At 40.0% G+C, this 24,254-nt stretch overlaps 1 protein-coding gene and 1 pseudogene across 3 annotated transcripts in view; both read left to right on the top strand.

Moving 5' to 3' along the window:
* The window catches only part of RBL1 (RB transcriptional corepressor like 1), a 60,464-nt gene extending 41,127 nt beyond the window's left edge, over window positions 1–19,337 (top strand). The window contains exons 17-22 of one of the 3 annotated variants that reach the window (XM_027623727.1): window positions 5,250–5,426; window positions 6,914–6,985; window positions 8,581–8,671; window positions 13,489–13,637; window positions 15,768–15,932; window positions 17,855–19,337. In XM_027623727.1, the coding sequence (XP_027479528.1) occupies window positions 5,250–5,426; window positions 6,914–6,985; window positions 8,581–8,671; window positions 13,489–13,637; window positions 15,768–15,932; window positions 17,855–18,025 (825 nt within the window). In that variant the 3' untranslated portion in view covers window positions 18,026–19,337. The remainder of the gene's footprint in view (window positions 1–5,249; window positions 5,427–6,913; window positions 6,986–8,580; window positions 8,672–13,488; window positions 13,638–15,767; window positions 15,933–17,854) is intronic. The other 2 variants (XM_027623729.1, XM_027623728.1) reach the window with 2 other exon arrangements.
* Window positions 19,338–20,187: 850 nt separating this feature from the next.
* LOC113938321 lies at window positions 20,188–21,218 on the top strand (annotated as a pseudogene).
* Window positions 21,219–24,254: the final 3,036 nt, after the last annotated feature.

The raw sequence follows: 24,254 nt of genomic DNA, 5'->3' as shown, positions 1-24,254 counted from the left end.
GATTCCTTTGACTAGTGTTGACATCTTATTACCATTACTAAGTCTTCCAGTCCATGAATATGGGATGTCTTTCCATTTATTTGTGTTTTGGGTTTTTTATTTTGTTTTTTGTTTTTTAGTTAACATACAGTGTTTTATTTTTTTTTTTAAGATTTTATTTATTTGTCCGAGAGAGACACAGCAAGAGAGGGAACACAAGCAGGGGGAGTGGGAGAGGGAGAAGCAGGCTTCCTGCTGAGCAGGGAGCCCGATGTCGGGCTCGATCCCAGGACCCTGGAATCATGACCTGAGCTGAAGGCAGATGCTTAACAACTGAGCCACCCAGGTGGCCCAGGTGTTTTATTATTTATCTTTAATTTCTTTCAGCAGCATTTTGCAGTTTTCAGTATATACTTTTACCTCCTTGGTTAAGTTGATTACTAAGTATTTTATTCTTTTTCATGATACTGTAAATGCATTCATTTTCTTAATTTTATTTTTGGATTATTCATTGTTTTTGGTATAGGAATGAAAGAGATTTTTGTGTGATTTTTTTTTTCTAAGATTTTATTTATTTATTTGAGATAGCATGAGCATGGGGAGGAGGGAGAGAAGCAGACTCCTTGCTGAGCAGGGAGCCTGATGGAGGCTTCTACCCCAGGACCCTGAGATCAGGACCTAAGCCGAAGGCAGATGCTCAACCAACTGAGCCACTCAGGTGCCCCATGTGAATTTTTTTTTCAATTTTTTTTATTTTTTAAGTAATCCCTACACCCAACACCGCTTGAATTTATAACCCCAAGATCAGGAGTCACACATTACACTGACTGAGCCAGCCAGGTGCCCCTGTGTGATTTTGTATCCTCCAACTTTGCTGAATTCGTTTATTACTTATAACATTTTTTAGGGACTCTTTACGTTTTCTACACCATAAAATCATGTAATCTGCAAACATGATTTTACTTATTTTCCTATTTGGATGCCTTTTATTTTTTTTTCCTTCCTAATTGCTCTGGCTAGAATTTCCAGTACTGTGTTGAAAGGAAGTGCTGAAATTGGGCATTCTTGTCTCGTTCCTGATCTTAAAGGAAAAGTTTTCTTTGTTTTACTTTGAGTATGATGTTAGCTATGGATTTTTCATATATGGCATTTATTATGTTGAGGTAGTTTTCTTCTATTCCTGATTTGTTGAGTGTTTTATGAAAAAAAGTGTTTTGAATTTTGTCAGACCTCAATTGAGGTAATCTTTCAATTGAGGTGATCTTTTTTTTTTTTAAGATTTTATTTATTTATTTTAGAGAAAGAGAGAGCTCATGTGGGGGGCAGGGGTCGGTGGAAGGAGAAGAGGGAGAGGGAGAAAGAGTCATAAGCAGATTCCACACTGAGCACAGAGGCCCACATGGGGCTCAATCCCATAACCCTGAGATCATGACCTGAGCTGAAACAAGGAGGCGGACGCTTAACCTACTGTACCACCCAGGCGCCTCTGTCCTACCTATTTTTATTTTTTTATTTTTTTTTAAAGATTTTATTTATTTATTAGAGAGCATGGTGGGGGAGGGTCAGAGGGAGAAGCTGACTCCCCGCTGAGCAGGGAGCCCAATGTGGGATTCGATCCTGGGACTCCGGGATCATGACCTGAGCCAAAAGCAGTCGCTTAACCAACTGAACCACCCAGGCGCCCATGTCCTACCTATTTTTAAAGCACTATCAGCTTCTGATAAGACAGGCAAGTTAATCAGATATTTATAACCAAACGTGACTCTTCTGTAAAATAAATTCCAGAACTGGAAGATATCTCTCTAGTCTACCCCACAACTACATGGCTAGCTAGTCCATTCTTAAGAATTGTAAAGGGAAAAGAAGGCACTGTTTTTCAGGGGGGTTTAGCATTGTGATTAGGGTTTAGGACTTAAAAATTTTTTTAATTAATATTTTTTCTAAATTATCTTTGATGCCAATTTTAAGTTTATTTCCTCTAGTCTTTTTTATCATAATTCTTGAAAGACTTGCCCTTTTCTCTCCTTCCCACTGCCTCCTCTACTCTACCTTCCCAAATCCTACTTCCCCCTTGTGCCTTTCTAAAGCCTGTTTTAAAAACAGAGTTTCAAAATGCAGCTTTCCCCCCATTTATTCCATATTTTTAATTTTCAGAATGACAAATTTTGATAATCTAAGTGACAAAAATAAAGCTTTAGTTCTGAATTTTTTATTCTGAATCTACTTCAGAATCTTTTTTTCTTCTTTCTGTTTAAATGCAGCTTACTTGATGGGGCACCTGGGTGGCTCAATTAAGCATCTGCCTTCCACTCAGGTCATGATCCCAGGGTCCTGGAATTGAGTCCCACATTAAGCTCCTTGCTTAGCCGGGAACTTGCTTCTCCCTCTGCCTGCCGCTCCCCCTGCTTGAGCGTGTGAGCGTGCGTGAGTCCTCTCTCTCTCTCAAATAAATAAAACCTTTATAAATAAATAAATAAATAAAACCTACTTGCTATAGATTAGAAGCTAGAAAAATTTTATCCTAAAAGAGAATAGGATGTCTATATCTATAAAGAGCATAAGTGTCCGTGTCTATAATGAATTCAAAATAACCATTCCCTGAGTAAACTGCAGCTATTATCTATGCTGAATTCACTGTGCCTGAATAGAATTTTCTGTGAATTTTTTGTTAGAATCAGAAGACTTCAAGAGTATGTTTCTTTAACGCATTGGATCAACTCTGTAAAAGATACTTAACTATTATTTAATTACATATTATTTTTAATCTTTTTAACTAGGACTGTATCTTTCATTTTCTATCACAAATATAAAGTTCTAGCCTCTTTCCCACTACTCTGACCTGAATGGATTCTGTTTATCTCTTGGCCAGCTGGACCAGAAATAAAGGGATAGGATACAGAAAATGAGTTTGCTATAAAATGAATGACTTGTGGCTTTGGAGTCAACCACTCGTCTTTCTATCAGATTAGTGTATTGGATAGCTTACATTTGTTTTTAAACTCTAATTTGTGGATTATTTTCCTGCCAAAGATATTTTTGTATAAGGGGGATGCCTGACTCTTTTTCATTATTTTTCTTAAAGACAGTTCAAACAGAATAGTGTGATTTAGGAATACTACAGCAGGGTACCAGTTTTGTTTGTTTTTTTTAAGATTTTATTTATTTATTTGAGAGAGAGAATGAGAGAGAGAGAGAGAGCACATGAGAGGGGGGAGGGTCAGAGGGAGAAACAGACTCCCTGCTGAGCAGGGAGCCCAATGCAGGACTCGATCCCGGGACTCCAGGATCATGACCTGAGCTGAAGGCAGTCCCTTAACCAACTGAGCCACCCAGGTGCCCAGGAGGGTACCAGTTTTTTGGGGTTTTTTTGTTTGTTTTTTTAAGATTTTATTTATTTGAGACAGAGAGAATGAGAGAGAGAGAGAGAGCACATGAGAGGGGGGAGGGTCAGAGGGAGAAGCAGACTCCCTGCCGAGCAGGGAGCCCGATGAGGGACTTGATCCAGGGACTCCAGGATCGTGACCTGAGCCAAAGGCAGTCACCCAACCAACTGAGCCACCCAGGCGCCCAGGGTACCCGTTTTTAAACAGTAAAACATAATGCTTCTTGGATGATTGGAAACCATTTTAGAATCTTGCAGGACCTTCAGGTCATTTGCTTTAGTATCAGTTCATATAACGATTGTAAAAATGAAAGGTTCATGGCATTGAACTGAATTTACCCTGATGTACTTAGAAACAACAAAAACAAAAAACCTGGTATCTCATTTACTTCAGTGTTCCATTTATGAGCTTGTGAAAACAATGTAGAATATAGGGGAAGTGTTGTTTTGGGGGAGGGTAAAGATTATTTATTTATTTATTTGACAGAGACACAGTGGGAGAGGGAACAGAAGCAGGGGGAGTGGGAGAGGGAGAAGCAGGCTTCCCGCTGAGCAGGGAGTCCAATGCAGGGCTCAATCCCAGGACCCTGGGATCATGACCTGAGCCAAAGGTAGACACTTAATGACTGAGCTACCCAGGGGCCCCATATAGGTGAAGTTTTTTAAATGGTTTGCTTTCTTTTTTTTTTAAGATTTTACTTATTTATTTGACAGAGCAAGCACACAAGCAGGGTGATCAGAAGAGGAAGAGGGAGAAGTAGGCTCCCTGCTGAGCAGGGAGCCCTGTGTGATGCAGGGCTCAGTCCCAGGACCCTGGGATCATGACCTGAGCCAAAGACAGATGCTTAACTGAGTGAGCCACTCAGGTTTCCCATGGTTTTGCTTTCTGACTCATTCTTGAAATCAAACATTTTAGCTCTTGATTATCTGACTTTTTTTATTTTTTAAGATTTTATTTTAGGGTGCCTGGGTGGCTCAGTTGGTTAAGCAACTGCCTTCGGCTCAGGTCATGATCCCGAAGTCCTGGGATCGAGTCCCACATCGGGCTCCTGGCTCGGCAGGGAGCCTGCTTCTCCCTCTGACCTTCTCCCCTCTCATGCTGTTTCTCTCTCTCTCTCTCTCAAATAAATAAATAAAATATTTTTAAAAAAAAGATTTTATTTTAAGTAATCTCTACACCCAACTTAGGGCTTAAACCCACAACACCGAGATCAAGAGTTGCATGCTCCACCAACTGAGCCAGCCAGGCACCCCTATTATCTGACATTTTAGACTTTCTAGCAATTTATCTGAACAAAAAAAGGTGGGGGGGATTTCTGAACACTTGGAAAATTATATGTTCATATTGGTCATGATGCAAGTAAATCCTGCATTTTAATGTTTCTTACTTTACAAAGATGACAGCATAGAAGACATCTTTTCCAAAAGAATTTTTAAGATGGTTTTCTAAAGAGAATTTTGTTTTAACCTACAGTTTTCTGGGATGCCTGGGTGGCTTAGTCGGTTAAGTGCCTGCCCTCAGCTCAGATCATGATCTCAGGGTCCTGGGATCAAGTCCCACATCAGGCTCCTTGCTCAGCGGGGAGCCTGCTTCTCCCTCTCCCTCTGCCTGCTGCTCCCCCTGCTTGTGCTCACTCTTTCTCTCTCTCTCTGACAAAATAAATAAAATCTTTAAAAAATTATTAAAAAAAAATAATAATATACAGTCTTCTGCCATAGCAGTGAACTAGTACTATAGAACAGAAATTTTATGTAATTTTACATAACATTTATCAACAGCCTAAGTATTTGTTAATCTTGGCCTGAAAGCCCATGTTCATGGTAAGAGATAAATTAGAGAAATTATTTACTATTTTTTTTTGCATCAATATACTACCTTCCATCTTAGGTCTATCACTTGGCAAGTGTACGCTTACGTGATTTATGTTTAAAACTGGATGTTTCAAATGAGTTACGAAGGAAGATATGGACATGTTTTGAATTCACTTTAGTTCACTGCCCTGATCTAATGAAAGACAGACATTTGGATCAGCTGCTCCTTTGTGCCTTTTACATCATGGCAAAGGTAATGTATAAGCTGGGGGAAGCTCTTTGTCCTGGTTACCCATTTTTGAAGCATGAAGTGAAAATCTTTTGTGCTTGATTGTTATTTTGCCTTAAATGCTATACACCAACACTGCCCACCATTGTTAATTAGTAAACTCCAGCTACTACATCTATTCTCTGAACTCTCCATTTCATTTTGTAATAATCAGCTTTCCCACATCATAAAAATACATTGGTTATAAAGAAAAGGTCTTAGAGACCATTTGTAATATGTGGCTCTCCATATTATTCCTGTGAACAATACCATTTCCATCCCCATCCCTGTGATAACTCTCATCCAGTACTTTACAATAAAATGATCATTATGTTGTAGGCTGGTAACCTAAGCCTAGAGCTGAAAGTAATTTGTTGAAATTATACAATTAATAAATGGCAACCTAGGATTTCCTATTTCATAATTGAATGAATTTATAATTCAAAAAATAGCTTCTATAACATATTGCTCTCTAGTGATTTGTTGCACCACCTCAGAAGAGCATTTTACATTCTAGTTGCTACAACATTGTATGTTTTCAATCACAAAATAACATATCTTACTTGTTTTTTAAAATTCTGATATATCTGAAACAATCACTTATAACTTTGGTCTGGACCATATTGGCCACACTGGCAATCCTAGTAGGTGTACATAGTTAAGACCTAATTTTTAAGGTTTTTGAGGCAGAGAACATGTTTTCAAACTCCTTTTTGACTCCCCTCTCACAATGCCTTTTTAAATCTCTATACAAAATAGATATCAATAAATGTTATTAACTAATCATTTGTGTTTTCCAGAGAACTATCAGAGTTCAAGCTTTGCCATTTCTAGCCCATCATTATAGAGAACAGGTTTAGTGCTAATGGACTTTAGTGAAGCAGAGGGAAGGAATAAACTTAGTATCCTTTCTGGCCTATTTGTTATTATAAAGTTTACCTTTGTGGATCACTAATCCATTTTCTTCCGTTTGGCCACCACTGTAACTTTTCTGTCTAAGCATTAGAAACCTTGTAATCTGTCCTAAAATGTTAAAACCTCAACCTATAATAACTGCTCAGTTTTCTTGCGAAGCACCACAAGACATTTTCTGTCCTTTAGTGTATAGTTAACTTACTTTTAAATAAGTACTTTAAAAGCTAATAACATCAGAGACTGCAGGGTATGCAACAGATCTGAGTTTTCTTGTATCATTCTTTTTATAAAAAGAAGTGCATTTTCAGTAGAGTTATACCATAGCAATATCAGTGCTTTTGATTAATGAAACTATTAGCTGAGTCCCCACAGGCCATAAAGCCTGAACTTTAAAGCTAGTAAAAATCATAAATGGTAGTGGTTTTTAGTCATGGACTGGCCTGGGGTTAATGGCTTTCTGCAAGGCTGCTCTCAGTGCCAACCTATAATTGAAGTTTTTGTTCAGAGCCATTTTTCTTTTAAGAGCAATTGATAAATGCAGTTTTTATTTTCCTTAGGTAACAAAAGAAGAAAGAACTTTTCAAGAAATAATGAAAAGTTACAGGAATCAGCCCCAGGCTAATAGTCATGTGAGTTACGTTATTTTTCCTCCTGTCCAAAAATAGATTTGTACTGTTTCTCTGTTGACAAGTCATACAAATGGTAAACTTCTTTTATAGCTTTACTGTACTTCAGATTTTTTGGTTTAATGCATACCATTAAACTCTAAAGACAGTTCAGTAAAAGCCAGGAAATTGGCTGTTTCTGACTCATCCATATATTTGCATATACTTCTCACATGTTCTCCTATTCCATTTGTTCATTTGTTAAATGCGGACATTTGTCACAAAAAATCTGATGAGGGGCACCTGGCTGGTTCAGTCAGTAGAGCATGTGACTCTTGATCTCAGGGTTGTGAGTTCAAGCCCCACATAGGGCATGGAGCTTACTTTTATTAAAAATATATATAATAATAATATTCTCTAATTGTATGAGACTTGATTCCCTAATGATGTTTAAATCCAATGAAACTTAAGGATTTATTAAGTCCAGCTTCTTTTGCCATCTACTAAGAACCTTAACGTTTTCATCTTTAAATAGATATCAAGCATTTTTAATAATGTTGTTTTATAATAGCCCTGGTGAGAATCCTATACAACCTTTGAGTCATGGAAATATAAAATATTAGTCTATTGGCCTGGCACATAGTAAGTATTTAATGACTGTTCTGTCCGTGTTATTATTACTGTAGCTGAAGAACCAAGATTAGGCTATCTTAAGGCTTTGGCCACTAAAGAGCCTGGTTGCTATGCTCTAGGGAGCATAATGGCTTCTTTTCTGGCCTTGGTGATCTGCCATCTTAGGAAGAGAGATGTGGCTGCTCAGATATCTCATGCTCAAGTACTGGTAGTCATACCCCCTTCTAACAGAGCCCCACATATAGTTTCACTTCTTTACCTGAGCCCCAAAATACAGTGACTAATACAGACGTTAGAAGAGCCAGGTACAGGCATTTATTATATCCTCTGACAGGCTAAGAGTTTCTGGACCCTTCAGAAAAATCCCTCAGCAACAGAGCCTAGAGAGGTCCAGATTATCCCCAAAGATCATTAAGGTGAAGTTAGTGTGGGTCCAAAATGGACCAAGCCAGAGCTTCCTAAATATCTTTTCAATACCAGTACACATAGGATGACCGGGAATGCATCATACCTTTCAGCTATATTGGAGGTAGGAAGGAATTTAGGGGAAGGAATGGAAACATTTCCCTGTAGCCCTCTGAAAGGAGATGGAAATGAGATGGGAGCAGGAAAACAAGCCTTAATGAGATCAAATGATTCTCATGTAAGGAATTAAAAAGGAAGAACAAGCTCAGATATTTGAAGTTGCTTTTATTTGGCAAAACCTGCTCATCAGTGTTTATTTAGTTGCTACTTACTCAAATCTTGTATTTTGTAAACCCCTACAATGGCATGGTTTAAGTAATAGGCTCTGCTTCCATATCCTCTCTACTAAGACGTTTGTTGTAATCTGCATTTACCAGGCTAATAACATTTTGTCCTTGATTATCACCCATACAGACAAATCGTTTTTCACTAGCATCCTGTTTTGTTCTTCTTATTTTGGTTTTGCTTAACCTGTGCCTCTTTGTGACTTAGCAGTCCTTTTTTCCCAATCTGATGTATAGGTCTATAGAAGTGTACTGTTGAAAAGTATTCCAAGAGAAGTTGTGGCATACAGTAAAAATGTAAATGGCGATTTTGAAATGACAGATTGTGGTAAGTTGCCCAATTTAATATTCTATATGTAATATACCATTTCTTTAAGATTTTATTTATTTAAATATCAGAGAGAGAGAGAAAGAGAGCACAAAAGCAGGGGGAGCTGCAGGCTCCCTGCTGAGTAGAGCCCAACATGGGACTCAATCCCAGGACCTTGGGATCATGACCTGAGCCAAAGGTAGACGCTTAATAGACTGAGCCTCCCAGACATCCCTGTAATATACCTTTGATTACATTGTACATAATGCAGTGGGTGTCAGACAACATGGAGTCAATGATGCAGGTGGGATGGATAATGCATATGTGAATGCATTAGGGAAGAAACAAGTTTGGGATAAATATGGGTCAGGTGCCTCCCTCCAAAGAGGTTGTAAATTAAAATCATTAATTTGTCACCTGTTAGTTGTGTTTTAGAAGAACTTTTGTGTTTTAGAAGAACTGAAGTTGTGTTTTAGAAGAACTAAAACACAAGTTAGTTGTGTTTTAGTCTACTTAAATACATCAGTAAGACACATAAAAGGCTCTTAATAAATTTTTAAAATAAATCTGTATTACAGGGAAAGTAATCAGTGATCAGTGTCAGTGATCTGCCTGGGGTGACAATTAAAGAAATATCTTGTTCATTAATACGTATTTTTCCACCACCAGCAAAGCTGCCACCCTGTTGTTACCACCATGAGGCACTTGAGGTACCCTGTTGTTACCACCATGCTGAGATTTGAGGCCCTGTCGTGCTCTCTATCTCTCATTCTCTCCCTCTCAAATAAATAAATAAAACTAAAATGTTTTTCAAAGAAAGGAAAATCTGGGCACCTGGGTGGCTCAGATGGTTGGGCGTCTGCCTTCGGCTCAGGTCATGATCCCAGGGTCCTGGGATCGAGTCCCACATCGGGCTCCTTGCTCAGCAGGGAGCCTGCTTCTCCCTCTCCCTCTGCCTCTCCCCCTCCTCCTCCCCCTGCTTGTTCTCTCTCTCACAAATGAATAAATAAAATCTTTATTAAAAAAAAAAAACAAAGAAAGGAAAATCAAATGATTATTCATGTTGATAAGTTGTGAAAATGCCTCTTCTGCCCTTCTTTTCCTTGTCTCATCTTTCCATTACTTATTGTATACCTATGTGTACATGAGTATTACCATGATTTATTGAATTCCACAATGTGAGACATTTTTTTTTTAAGCGAGAGAGCGGGGGCGCCTGGGTGGCTCAGTTGGTTAAGCGACTGCCTTCTGCTCAGGTCATGATCCCAGGGTCCTGGGATCAAGCCCCGCATCGGGCTCCCTGCTCGGCGGGAAGCCTGCTTCTCCCTCTCACTCCCCCTGCTTGTGTTCCCTCTCTCGCTGTCTCTCTCTCTCTATATTAAATAAATAAAATCTTAAAAAAAATAAGTGAGAGAGCGAAGGGAGGAGCAGAGGGAGAGGGACAAGCGGACTCCGCACTGAACATGGAACCTGATCCATGTAGTAAGAATAATCCACAACTGGGCGCCTGGGTGGCTCAGTTGGTTAAGCAACTGCCTTCGGCTCAGGTCATAGATCCTGGAGTCCCGGGATTGAGTCCCGCATCAGGCTCCCTGCTTGGCAGGGAGTCTGCTTCTCTCTCTGACCCTCTTCCCTCTTGTGCTCTCTCATTCTCTCCCTCTCAAATAAAAAAAATAAAATCTTAAAAAAAAAAAAGAATAATCTACAACTGGGGCACCTGGGTGGCTCAGTCATTAAGTGTCTGCCTTCGGCTCAGTCATGATCCCGGGGTCCTGGGATCGAGCCCCGCATCAGGCTCCCTGCTCCCTGGGAGGCCCGCTTCTCCCTCTCCCACTCCCCCTGCTTGTGTTCCCTCTCTCCCTGTGTCACTCTCTTTGTCAAAAAATAAAAAAAACATTTTTTTTTTAAGATTTTATTTATTTGACAGAGAGAGACACAGCGAGAGAGGGAACACAAGCAGGGGGAGTGGGAGTGGGAGAGGGAGAAGCGGGCCTCCCAAGGAGCAGGGAGCCCGATGCGGGGCTCGATCCCAGGACCCCGGGATCATGACCTGAGCTGAAGGCAAACGCTTAACGACTGGGCCACGCAGGCGCCCCAATAAATAAAATCTTTAAAAAAAAAAAAGAATAATCTACAACTGCTGTTACCAAGCCAATGTGCCTTGGAATAGTGTTAATTTAGGATGGTAGTAGGTGTTATAGGGAAGGGGGACTATGCATAAAAAATTTGAGAAGTATGGAATTAAAATGAATATGTGTTTTTTTCCAACTGCAAAACTTTTCAGAGCCTTTTTTTTTTAAGATTTTATTTATTTATTTGAGAAAGAGACAGACAGAGATAGCAAGAGAGAGCACGAGCAGGGAGGAGAGGGAAAAGCAGGCTCCCTGCTGAGCAGGGAGCCTGACGTGGGGCTTGATCCCAGGACCCTGGGTCATGACCTGCACTGAAGGTGACGCTTAACTGACTGAGCCACCCAGGCGTCCCTTCTCAGAGCCTTTAATGTACTAACATGGATTCTGAATTTCTAAGAGGAGGGTATAATATGTAGCATTTCCTTAACTTACTTGACCGCATAGCTTTTTCCCACCTATTGAGATCCTTCAAAATAGCAAGAGAGGCAACTGGCTGGCTCAGTTGGTAGAACATGTGACTCGATCTTGGGGTCATGAGCTCAAGCCATATGTTGGGCATAGAGCTTACTTAAAAAAAAATAATAATTGGGCGCCTGGTGATGATCCCTGGGTCCTGGGATCGAGTCCTGCTTTGGGCTTCCTGCTTGGCGGGGAGCCTGCTTCTCTCTCTGCCTCTCCGCCCCGCTGCTTGTGCTCTCTCTCTCTCTCACACACACATGCTCTGTCTCATGCGCTCCCTTTCTCTCACTTAAATAAATAAAATATTTAAATAATTTTTTTAAAAATTCCAAGGGGGTGCCTGGCTGGCTCAGTAGAAAGAGCATGAGAGTCTTGATCTCAGGATTGTGAGTTCCAGCCCCACACTGGGTGTAGAGATTGCTAAAAATAAATAAATTAAAAAAAAAAAAAAAACAAGTGATGCCTGAGTGTTTCGATCTATTAAGGGTCCAACTCCTGATTTCGGCTCGGGTCGTGGGATCAAGCCCCACATCAGGCTCCTCACTCAGTGGGGAGTCTGCTTGAGATTCTCTCCCTCTCCCCCTCCTGCCACTCATATGCACATATGCTCCCTCTAAAATAAATAAATCTTTAAAAACATAAATAAAAATAAAAATAAAAACGAGTGAAAAAGACATCCAAATTGTGACTAAGACCCCTGTAGTTCCCTGGGGCTGCTTGGCCCTTGGACCGTGTTTGAGTTTTCTGGTTTTCCTTGGATGAAAGGATGCTTTTATCCTTTGTCTGCAGTGTTTGCAGGCCAGTATATTCAGAATGAGAACTTTTTTTCATATGTTGAATTATTTTTACTTATTTTTTTAAGATTTTATTTATTTGAGAGCGAGATCATGGGGAGGGGAATGGGCAGAGGTAGAAGTCAACTCCCCACTGAGCAGGGAGCCTGATGCAGGGCTCAATCCTGGGACCCCAGGATCATGACCTGAGCATAGGTAGACACTCAACCAACTGAGCCACCCACCCCTATACTGAATTATTTTTAATTGCCAGTGGTTTCCTTAGCTCCTATAAGCAGATGATTCTTACATGTTCAAGCAGACAATGGTTTGTAATACTCTTCCCAAAGAAAGAGTGGGTTAAAGTTCTGCGTGGTGCGACAAGCTCTCCCAGAGTTACACAATAAATATGAAAGCACCTCAAGGCAAGCTATCATTTTATAACTGAGGACACTAACTATAAACTGAGCACCAAGTTTCCTGTTGTGCTTGTGGAAAATAAGGGTCTTAGAACACTTGTCACCTGCCTTGTATTTGCAGAAAAATAAAACAAGCGATTTATCGTGCTTCTTCCTTCACCTATGAGGGTATGCTTTACCTTTTTAGAGTCTTTCCATCTTTCTCAAAGAGCCATTATGAATATCTGCAGGCCTTTTGTTACCCAAAGCTCATGATTTGCCACTACCACCCATACTCTGGAGCTCAGTTTAGCTAAATCCCAACCCAGGGCTAGTGCCCCTCTGGCCACCAGTGACAGTGAGCTCAAAAAGGTATGACTGTGTTGGGGCGCCTGGGTGGCTCAGTCATTAAATGTCTGCCTTCAGCTCAGTTCATGATCTCAGGGTCCTGGGATCGAGCCCCACATCGGGCTCCCTGCTCAGCGGGAGGCCTGCTTTTCCCTCTCCCACTCCCCCTGCTTGTGTTCCCTTTCTCGCTGTGTCTCTCTCTGTCAAAGAAATAAATTAAAAATCTTTAAAAAAAAAAGTATGATTGTGAAAACATTCTTGCTGAAGTAATATCTAGAGAAAAAGAGTAGTAGCCTAAGTTTACATATTTGCATTTCTCAAGATTCCAATTTAATTTATACATAATATAGATGGATTTCTGAACCTTTTCTAAAAACATTAGTTGCTGGGGCGCCTGGGTGACTCAGTCGTTAAGTGTCTGCCTTTGGCTCAGGTAATGATCCTGGGGTCCTGGGATTGAGCCCCACAATCAGGCTCTCTGCTCGGTGGGAAGCCTGCTTCTCCCTCTCCCACTCCCCCTGCTTATTTTCCGTCTCTCACTGTCTCTCTGTCAAATAAAATCTTTTAAAAAGTAAAATAAAATAAAACAAAAATAAAAACATTAATTGCTTTACATAAAGATTTGTGTTAACTTGATTTTTTTTATGTTGTAGAGAGAGTTGTAGTTCAAATCACCACTTTATATATTAAAATGCATCTATCATAACACTGAATTCTTTTAACAGACTTGGAAGATGCTACAAAAACACCTGACTGTTCCAGTGGACCAGTGAAAGAGGAAAGAGGTGATCTCATCAAATTTTATAATACAATATATGTAGGAAGAGTGAAGTCGTTTGCACTGAAATACGACTTGTCAAATCAGGACCATGTGGTATGTTTCATATTTTACTATAGGAATATTTATAGTCATAGTTGGAGTACTGTGAGTTTACTTGATAAGCGTTTCAGTGGCAAAATGCCACTGATAACCTTATATAGGAGAAAAAAATGCTGGTAATTAGAGAGTGAATAAGGCATTGATACAACACAGATCAGAGGAAATCATGGAAATTTTATCCATACTGTGATTATGTTGCTGGAAATTATGTTAACATATGGGCAAGTACTAGATGAGAATATGGAAAAATGAAATCAATTCTGGTAATTTTTTCTGTTTTTGATTTCTTTTGTTATATTTATATATGAGATAACTGTTTTTCTCAAGATAAAGAGAAAAGGAAATAAATAGACCTGAATAATTAATAGAGGCAACACTAAGACATTTTTGTGCAGATTCAGAAGTACCAGAAAGCCTGTGAAAGTATTACCAGTGTATAAGCTGAGGTTGGTTCCCACGAGAGCAGACATTAGTTGTAGAGGGACCTAGCAGAAACTGCATCTAACTGGTAGCCATATATGTGTATTTCTTTCTCTCTCTACATTTCCATCCTTGTCCCTTTCAAGAAATGTGGTCTGTGACTATTCACAAAGGCCATGACTGCTCATTCAATTCCATCGGTTCCACCTCCCCCTATCATGAGTATGTCTGTCATTAGCAAAATTGGAACTAGTTTTATTAGGGGTGCCTAGGTGACTCAGTTAAAGTGTCTCTTGATTTCAGCTCATGTCTTGATCTCAGGGTTGTGAGTTCAAGTTCCACATTGGGCTCCACGCTGGGCATGGAGCCTACTTAAAAAAAAATGAGGGCGCCTGGGTGGCTCAGTTGTTAAGCAACTGCCTTCAGCTCAGGTCATGATCCTGGAGTCTCAGGATCGAGTCCCACATTGGGCTCCCTGCTCGGCGGGGAGTCTGCTTCTCCCTCTGACCCTCCCTGCTCTCATGCTCTCTCTCTCTCTCTCATTCTCTCTAATAAATACAGTCTTTGAAAAAAAAATGAGTTTTATTAGCTTCAAGTGAAGATGATGAATGAAATTATTAATTAAGGAGCCATCTCCATTTATTCCTAGAATGGAAACATTGTACAGAATATTAAAGGAAAGTGTAATACCTGCTCCCCTAACTCTATTTCTAAATCATTTGCATTTCAATATAAAGTCTTAACCCTTTCATTAATAGATTTGTTCCATGTTGGACTCATCCTCCTGGCTCATAGAGTTGTCTCTCTTTTTTTCCTTCTGCTACTGCTTGGTTATAGTGTGTGCGTATGTGTGTATAGAGAGAGATTATTATTGTGTTAGGACATTGATTACTTTGCCTCTGCTTTGTGTGCATGAACAAGAGGTTCCTGTGCTGCTAGCTTACCACTTCTGGGTGTCTCAGAATTCTTCAGGAGTTCCTAAAAGATGCAGGGAAATAAATTTTAGTTTATCTGTTAGTAATTGTTGAAAAACAAGGAGGTAATGGACCTGTCTTTGCCTTTTTCAGCCATAAATAAACTCTTAAAGTATAGCTGACACCTAAGAAATGCCAGTAAGAATAAAAATATGGAGGGCACCTGGGTAGCTCAGTCGGTTAAGCGTCTGCCTTCTCAGGTCATGATCTGGGAGTCCCAGGATCGAGCCCCGCATCAGGCTCCCTGCTCAGTGGGGCGTCTGCTTCTCCCTCTGCCCTCCACCCCACTCATGCTCTCTCTCATTCAAATAAATAAAGTCTTTTTAAAAAAGTAACACATACCATTTTTAAAAAAAAAAGAATAAAAATATGGGGGTGCCTGGCTGGCTCATTTGGTAGAGGATGCAACTCTTGATTTTGGGTTTGGAAGTTCAAGCTCCATGTTGGGCATGGAGCCTACTTAAAAAAAAAAATAAAAATATGGTGGGATTCAAAAAAAGAAACTTAGGGCGCCTGGGTGGCTCAGATGGTTGAGTGTCTGCCTTCGGCTCAGGTCATGATCCCAGGGTCCCGGGATCGAGTCCCGCATCGGGCTCCCTGCTCCTTGGGAGCCTGCTTCTCCCTCTGCTTCTCTCTCTCTCTCTCTGTCTGTCATGAATAAATAAATAAAATCTTAAAAAAAAAGAAAAAAGAAACTTACCTTACAAAAATTTACTTTTGGTTATTTCAGATGGAAGCTCCACCTCTCTCTCCTTTTCCACATATTAAGCAACAACCAGGCTCACCACGCCGTATTTCCCAGCAACACTCTATTTATGTTTCCCCACATAAGAATGGGTCAGGCCTTACACCCAGGAGTGCTCTGCTATATAAGTTCAATGGCAGCCCTTCTAAGGTAAGGTACATACAGACTTACTCCAAGACAACCTATGTACATGTGTTAAAAATTGGATTTCAGATTACCAGTTAGTAATCTTTAATCTTGCTCTTTGTCTGCAGAGTTACTACTAATAAATATGAACTGTTACTGTGGCAAGTCTCCAGTGATCAAGAGCAGTGTGTTCAGTTGATATAGTTTAATCCATTACTATTGTTATGATATTAGGGAAGTTCACTGCAAGAGTTCAATGTGTCTCCCACTTAAGCATGATCTTGAGAAGGGACAAATAAGGCAGCACCTGTAAGTGGTTAGACACAAGGGATATTAACTTTAAAGAAAGGCCTTCAAAGTGAAAGTTCATTTGGTGAATGGGATAGTGAAAAGCCTGAAAATAGAGGCCTTCTCTTATTTACACAAACTGTTCTGTGGTTATCCCCATCTTAATTTCCATACAGTGATAAAGATGTGACAGTTACATGATTGTTGTTTTCAGATATTTGAAGAGCTATCAAGCAGATATGTTCAGTATGTCTCCAGAAGCTGACCCTAAGATATAATACCTCACAGACTTTCATTTCTTCTTCATAGAAGTTGATTTCCTGGAAGGATGTTTAGAAGAGATTCTTTTTTTTTTTCTTTTTTTTTTTTTTATTCATGAGAGACAGAGAGAGAGATAGAGAAGCAGAGGGAGAAGCAGGCTCCCAAGGAGCAAGGGAGCCTGATGTCACTTCCATACAGTGATAAAGATGTGACAGTTACATGATTGTTGTTTTCAGATATTTGAAGAGCTATCAAGCAGATATGTTCAGTATGTCTCCAGAAGCTGACCCTAAGATATAATACCTCACAGACTTTCATTTCTTCTTCATAGAAGTTGATTTCCTGGAAGGATGTTTAGAAGAGATTCTTTTTTTTTTTTTTTTTTTTTATTCATGAGAGACAGAGAGAGAGATAGAGAAGCAGAGGGAGAAGCAGGCTCCCAAGGAGCAAGGGACTCGATCCCAGGACCCTGGGATCATGACCTGAGCTGAAGGCAGACGCTTAACGACTGAGCCACCCAGGCGCCCTAGAAGAGATTCTTGCGTGAAATCGAAGAGGAGACCAATTGATTTCTCAGGCAGTGATTTCAAAATCATAGATCAGAATCACCTGGGGTGCTTGTTGAACACAGATAACTGTCCAAGAGACCTACTGAATCCCAAAGCTCTGGCAGTCAGGTTCACTAGACCATTGTGATCCACAGCTTTCAGGAACCACTTCTCTAAGGCCTTGCTATTCAGAATGTAGTTTATAGACCAGCAACATCTGCGTCACCTGGGAGCATGTTAAAAATGCAGGATTTCAAGCCTCATGTCAGCCCTACTGAATCTGCATTTTAACAAGATCCACAGATAATTAATAAGAACATTAAAGCTTAAAAAGCATGCTCTAGGAGGAGGATCTCAAACCTTAAGGAAGCTTAGAATCATCTGGAGGGCTTGACTAAACATAGATTGCTCTACCCTGTCCCCAGAGTATCTGATTCAGTAGGTGTGAGGGTGAGGCTTGAGAGTTTGCATTCCTAATAAGTTCCTAGAAACTTCTGCGTCTGGTCCAATGTCTGTACTTTGAGAACTGCTATAGGGTAAATCAGTTTTTAAAGCCATGAGAAGATGAGTTCTAATCATCCTTATTAGGCTGGCCTAGATTCAAAAAATAATCTCTAGGGCACCTGGCTAGCTCAGTCAGTGGAGCATGTGACTCTTGATCTCGGGTTGTGAGTTCGAGTCCCATGTTGGGTGTAGAGATTACTTAAAAAATTTTTTTTAAATCTTTAAACAATCTCTACCCTAGTGTTGAGCTTTGGGTAGGGTACAGGAAAAAGCAGTTAGCTTAGTTCTTTGCTATTGTTTCCTCTTCTGTCCCCTTTTACTCACACGTGTCCTCTATTTTTGCAGAGTTTGAAAGATATCAACAATATGATAAGGCAGGGTGAACAGAGAACCAAGAAGCGAGCAATAGCCATAGATGGTGATGCAGAATCCCCTGCCAAACGCCTCTGTCAAGAAAATGATGATGTTTTGCTTAAACGACTACAGGATGTTGTCAGTGAGAGAGCAAATCATTAATGCCCTTCCTATTTCTATGATAAAAGCACTTTCAGGTGGCAGAAAGTTGGGGGTTTTATCCTTTAAAACTTTCAGCCCTGTAGATGGAAAGTATCATTGAGTTACATGAAAAATTGCACCAAAATTATATGGGTTTTTTTTTTTTTTATATTTATCCAAAATGTAGTTGACTGTATTTTGAGTTGGATTGGAAAGCAATATTTCAAGTGCCTTTTAAACATTTTAATAGTTATAGAATCTTTTAAATGACTATTCCTTGGTTTAGTTTTTAAGATGAAGTAAGGAGATATCTCATAATTTTTTAGCTCACTTTTAAAAATCAAATGTCTCCTCCTTCTGCGCTTTGTAATATGAAGGTAAATAATCTGTTTTTGGTAAGCATGCTTTGAGATATCTTTGTTATTAATTTAATATTGAGTAGAGGGGCACCTGGCTGGTAGAACATGAGACTCTTGATCTCAGGGTCATGAGTTCAAGCCCCATGTTGGGCATAGAGATTACTTAAAAAATTATATATGTATATTGAGTAGGGTTTGGTTCCCATAGCACCTGGGCCAAAGGATGACACACTAGCCCATCTCCGACCCACTGTGGCAACTCCACATCCAGGTGCCACCACCATTCTGGGTTGTCTAGCTCCCTTCTCATGCCCTTTCTCTCCTTGAGCATAAGCAGATTTGTACCTGAGCCCATGCATTACTATGCTCCTTGCCTTCCAACCCTAAGCCTTCTTAGCTGATGTCACAACCTAATAAAAGGGGTACTTGGGTGCAGCTTTCCAAAGAATCAGCTGTTCAATATTCACTTTTTCTAATGTGTTTCCAGAATCTGGAAGGACAGGAATAAACCATTCTTAATTAATTTTGAGAAAGTTATGAAATGTATGTTTTTTAAACTGCAAACGTTATTTTTTTAAATACAAAATGTTTAACTTATATCTAACCCTGGCTAATTTGAGTTAGTCTAAGATTTGGCTGTAAATTTGTAATTGCTATTGTCAGGAATTTTATTTTTAAATTTTAAGAAAAGTGATTTTGGTCACATTTTACTTTTCTGAAAATTACATCCTCATTTTTTGTGTAGTATCTACACATGTTGTAAGCCAAATAACATCAAATTTGTCTGAAGTCCTTGTATATATTTTTATGTAGCTGTAACTATTGTGTCATTTTCATCTTCATTATTAATGTGGAAAATATACATGAGCATTTGTACATTGACTAAGAAGCTCTGGATATGTTTTTATCAATTTTTAAGATATCAGTGTACATAAAATAGCTAATAAAACATTGGCGTTTTTGAGATATTGAAAGACACTGTGTGACTAGAAACAATTCTGCAGCCATCTACAACCTATACCTTCTTAAATAACCTGTTTTATGTCTTTTAAATATCAGTGTAACTTAAAAGTTAATGTTCTGCAGTGGACATGGATGTATGAGTCTGGCATACAGGGCAAACAGGTCTTAGCTAGAAGTATAAATTTGGAATTAGCATATTGATAGTAAATGGAGATCATATTATTAAATTGTGTGAAATGGGAGGATGCTATCTTGTGAACCAGTTTTAATAATGCACTAAATGTTTTTATATGTTTATATGTTCATTCTTCTAAAGAGTGAGCACATGGCTTTTTTTCACATTCATAAAGGCATCAGTGACAAGCAAACAAAGTTGCAAAGAGGACCTGGGACAAGGGGCACCTGGGTGGCTCAGTTGGTTAAGCAGTCCTGGGATCGAGCCCCGCATCAGGCTCCCTGCTTGGCGGGAAGCCTGTTTCTCCTCCCACTCCTCCTGCTTGTGTTCTTTCTCTAGCTGTCTCTCTCTCTCTGTCAGTTAAATAAATAAATAAAATTAAATAAAAAAAAAAAGAGGACCTGGGACCAAACACTGCAACACACATTTTGAAGAAATAGTCTTCACAGGATATTTTAAAGGAGTGGCCAAATAGGTGAAAGAAAAGCTAGAATCCTGTAAGTTGAGGGGCAACAGTGTTTCAAGAATATGGGTGCTGCCATTGATGTCAAATAGTGCAAAAAGCTCAAATAAAAAGAGGATGGAAAGGGTCCACCGGGCTTATCTTCAAGGTACCTTGTCCAGAGTGATTTGTAATGAACTGGTGGGAGCAGAAATCTTTGTGTTGAGGGGTAAATGAGAAGTGAGAAAGGGAACCTCCCTTCTCAAGAGTCTAAACTTAAGTCATTCTGAAACTAGTTATTATAATTACTGACTAGATGGTTTGAGTAGATCATCCTGATAAACCAAAGAATTCGTTGTTTAAAGTTTTATTTTTCAAAGGATTGGTTTGGCATCATAAAGGCAAAATGTTGCTAGAGATAGCTTTTTAAAAAATAAAACTATTCAATAAAAGGATGAGGACTATGCTGAAAAAAAAAAAGTTAATGTTCTGGTGGTTTCCAGGGGCTAGGAAGAGATTGGAGAGTGACTGCTTGAATACAGGGTTTTCTTTTGAGGGGATGAAAACATTTTAGAACTTGATGTAGATGGTGGTTGTATAATGTGAATTTACTAAATGACACTTTAAAATGATTATTTTAAAAAATAAAATGAGGGGCTAGCCCTGCTTAGGATTTTCAGGAACCATGGAAGCGGCGGCAACAGTTGGAGTTTAAGCACTTTTGTGACAGCCTCCGGGTTCCCTGTGAGAGGAAAGGGGAGGATGCCACTAGAATCATCTTCCTCTTTGATGCCACTATCCTCCCTTCTCCCTTACCCTCAGTACCAGACAGTATTACTAACTCTTCCCCTCCCCCAATGTCTTACATCACTTCCCAGGAGATGAAGTGTATTCTTCACTGGTTCCCTACAGGACCTGGTAGCTAAGGCAGTGCCAGGAAAATTACAGCCACTGCTGGAAGGGCTGGAGCAGCTTAGTGTGTCTGGAACAAACCGACCACCCTGTATCTTTGAGTGCCAGCTACGTCTTTGGGATCAGTGGTTTTGAGGCTGGGCTGAGCAGGAGCACAATGATTTTGTCAGGTAGCTGGAGGTCAGTGAGCCAGACTTTGTGGCAAAGCTTTACCAGGCAATGGCTGCTATGGCTGGTAAAGACGGATGGGCATTAAAATCAAAGAAGATAATCACAGCTGATGGAGCCGCAACTTTATGAGAACTTCAAATGTGTCACTTAAAGGTCTAGGGATGGTATCCTGATCGGCTGACTGAACTTGTTGACCAGTACTGGCTTGATTATTTCTTTGGGGGTGGGGAGGGGCAGAAGGAGAGAGAAAGAATCCATGCCCAGCACTGAGCCCGACGTGGGGGCTCCCTGCTCAGTGAGGAGCCTGCTTCTCCCTCTAATCCTCCCCCCTCTCATGTACTCTCTCTCTCATTCTCACTCTCTCAAAATAAATAAATCTTAAAAAAAAAGTTGGACGCTTAGCGGGGGAAATCGGAGGGGGAGACAAACCGTGAGAGACTATGGACTCTGAGAAACAAACTGAGGGTTCTAGAGGGGAGGGGGGTGGGGGGATGGGTTAGCCTGGTGATGGGTATTAAAGAGGGCACGTTCTGGGACACCTGGGTGGCTCAGTCGGTTAAATGTCTGCCTTCAGCTCAAGTCGTGATCCCAGGGTCCTGGGATCGAGTCCCACATCGGGCTCCGTACTTAGCGGGGAGCCTGCTTCTCCCTCTGCCTGCCGCTTCCCCTGCTTGTGCTCTCTCTTGCTCTCTCGCTCTGAAAAATAAAATATTTTTTAAAAAAATAAAGAGGGCACGTTCTGCATGGAGCACTGGGTGTTACAAGCAATCAATCATGGAACACTACATCAAAAACTAATGATGTAATGTATGGTGATTAACAATAAAAATTAAAAAAAAAAATATATATATATATATATAACAACAACAAAAAAAGAGTTGGACGCTTGGCCGACTGAGCCACCCAGGCGCCCAAGCCTTGATTATTTCAATGTTAACAGCCTATCAACTGGACTGCTCACATGTTTTCCATCTAAGTAAATCCAGGTCAGCAGTCTGCCTCCTAGCTTGCTCCTTTCTACATGTCAGACCGTCCCAAGAATTCCGTGGCTTCTTTTACAAGTATGACCAGAAGGAACCTACACATTATAACTGAGGCGTATTGCTGGCCCATGGGGCTATAAAGTAGAGCCTTCCTACTCCAGAAACAGGAGAGAAGGACAATAAAAGGTCATGCAACTGGATTCACATGGCTGGTTTCACTGCTCTTACCAGATTCTGGCCTAATTATGTGACATCCCAACTATTAGCTTTCCTAGTGATGATTTTGTAAAATTATAGAAAAATCAGGAGAGGGAGATAATTAGTTACTCCTTCCACACTGATGTTTGTTTGAATCCAAATAGCAATGACTTTTCCTAAAGCATTTGTGATATTCTTGGAGCTGGTAACAGATTCCTATTCTGTAAGTTTGCTCTGTGATAGGAAAACAAGTGACACTTTTTATAGGTTAAAGGTTTATTTTTTGTATCAAAATAATCTTTAAAATAAAATGATTATGTTTGGAGACTTTCACCTCAATTCAAAAAATGCCTTAGACACATAAAGAAACAGGATGACTTCAAGTCCTTGGAATGAATTTGTGAAACAAATTATGATACTGAATTAAGAAAAGCAATCAGGAGTGTTTTCAGGCATATTTCTCCAGATGAGACTCACAACTTAAAGTTCTTTCCTAATTTTTTTATGTAGTTAGATTACATTAAATCAGATTTTTTAAAGAAGGTAATATTCCTGGGGCGCCTGGGTGGCTCAGTCGGTTGAGTGTCTGTCTTCAGCTCAGGTCATGATCTCAGGGTCCTGGGATCAAGTCCCACATCGGGCTCCTTGCTCAGCAGGAAGCCTGCTTCTCCCTCTGCCTGCCACTCCCCCCTGCTTGTGCTCTCTCTCTCTCTTTATCTCTCTGATAAATAAATAAATTAATTAATTAATTAAAATCTTTAAAATATATATATATAATATTCCCGCTTGTTTTTCTTTTTTTTTCTTCTTTTATGGTATTTTCACTAAGTCAAAACTGGTAATAAGCTGTCTACCATATTCCTGGCCCTTAACTACATGCTAGGGATATAAAAATAAACCAACCATAGTTCCTGTGCTCAAGATAAAATAATTGTAACCCATTACTACAGTTCCTTGAACAACACCAGGGATTAGGGACACTGGCATCTCCACACGCACACCTCACAGCTCGCTGTCAAAGATCCATGTATAATTTTTGACTCCCTTTCAAATATTTAATTACTAATAGCCTGTAAGACTGGAAGCCCTACCAATATCCTAAACAGTTAATTAACACATATTTTGTATGCTATATGTATTGTATACCGTATTCTTACAATTCAGTTAAAAATATTTTTAAATGTTAAAATCATAAGGAAAATACATTTACAGTACTATACTATTATCAGAAAGAATCTGCATGATAAGTGGACCCACACAGTTCAAACCCATGGTGTTCAAGAGTCAACTGTAAAATAAGTATAGTAATAGAGCTCTACACAAAGAGGGATGGTGTTGGGGCGCCTGGGTGGCTCAGGGGGTTGAGTATGCCTGACTCTTGGTTTCTGTTCAGGTCATGATCTCCGGGTCATGAGATACATCCCCATGTCGGGCTCTGCGCTTAGCAGGGAATCTGCTTGAGATTCTCCCTCCCCCGCTCCGTGTCTCTCTCTCTCTCTCTCTCAAATAAATCTTCAAAGAGGGATAGTGTTAGCATACAGAAGGGAATGATTTACTCTGCCTGGGCAAGTGTCAGGGAAATCTAAAATCACTCTAAAGGGGAAGCTAAGTGGTAATTTAGTCCTTAGGGATGAATAACTGTTTGCCATTCAGAGAGCACAACCTGTAGAGAGGCCCAGAGGCATGAAAGTAACACAGATTTGGGAATTACAGGCAGTTGAGTGAGGCTGGAGTATAGTGTACATATGCAAAAATATGATCCAAAGTAGGGCTAGGAAGGCAGGCAGGGGCCTTCATAGTTGGGTTTTGTAATCCAGGTTAAGGAGCTCAGGCTTGATCATTCCCAGTGGTTCTCAACATTGGCTATAACTGGGGAGTTTTGAAAAACCCTAATGGATGTGTCCCTCCCCTAGAGTTTTTAATGGGTTTGGGGAACAGCCTAGCATCAGGATTTCTAAATACTCCCTAGTTAAGCACCTAAGGTTGAGAATCACTACTGTAGACCATTGCAAGTCACTAAAGAGATTTTAATTTTAGGTGGATAATG

This window comes from Zalophus californianus, chromosome 8 (genome assembly GCF_009762305.2).
Source record: "Zalophus californianus isolate mZalCal1 chromosome 8, mZalCal1.pri.v2, whole genome shotgun sequence".
NCBI lineage: Eukaryota > Metazoa > Chordata > Mammalia > Carnivora > Otariidae > Zalophus > Zalophus californianus.
Note: the sequence above shows the minus strand (reverse complement) of the source record. Positions and strands in the feature narration are given on the sequence as shown.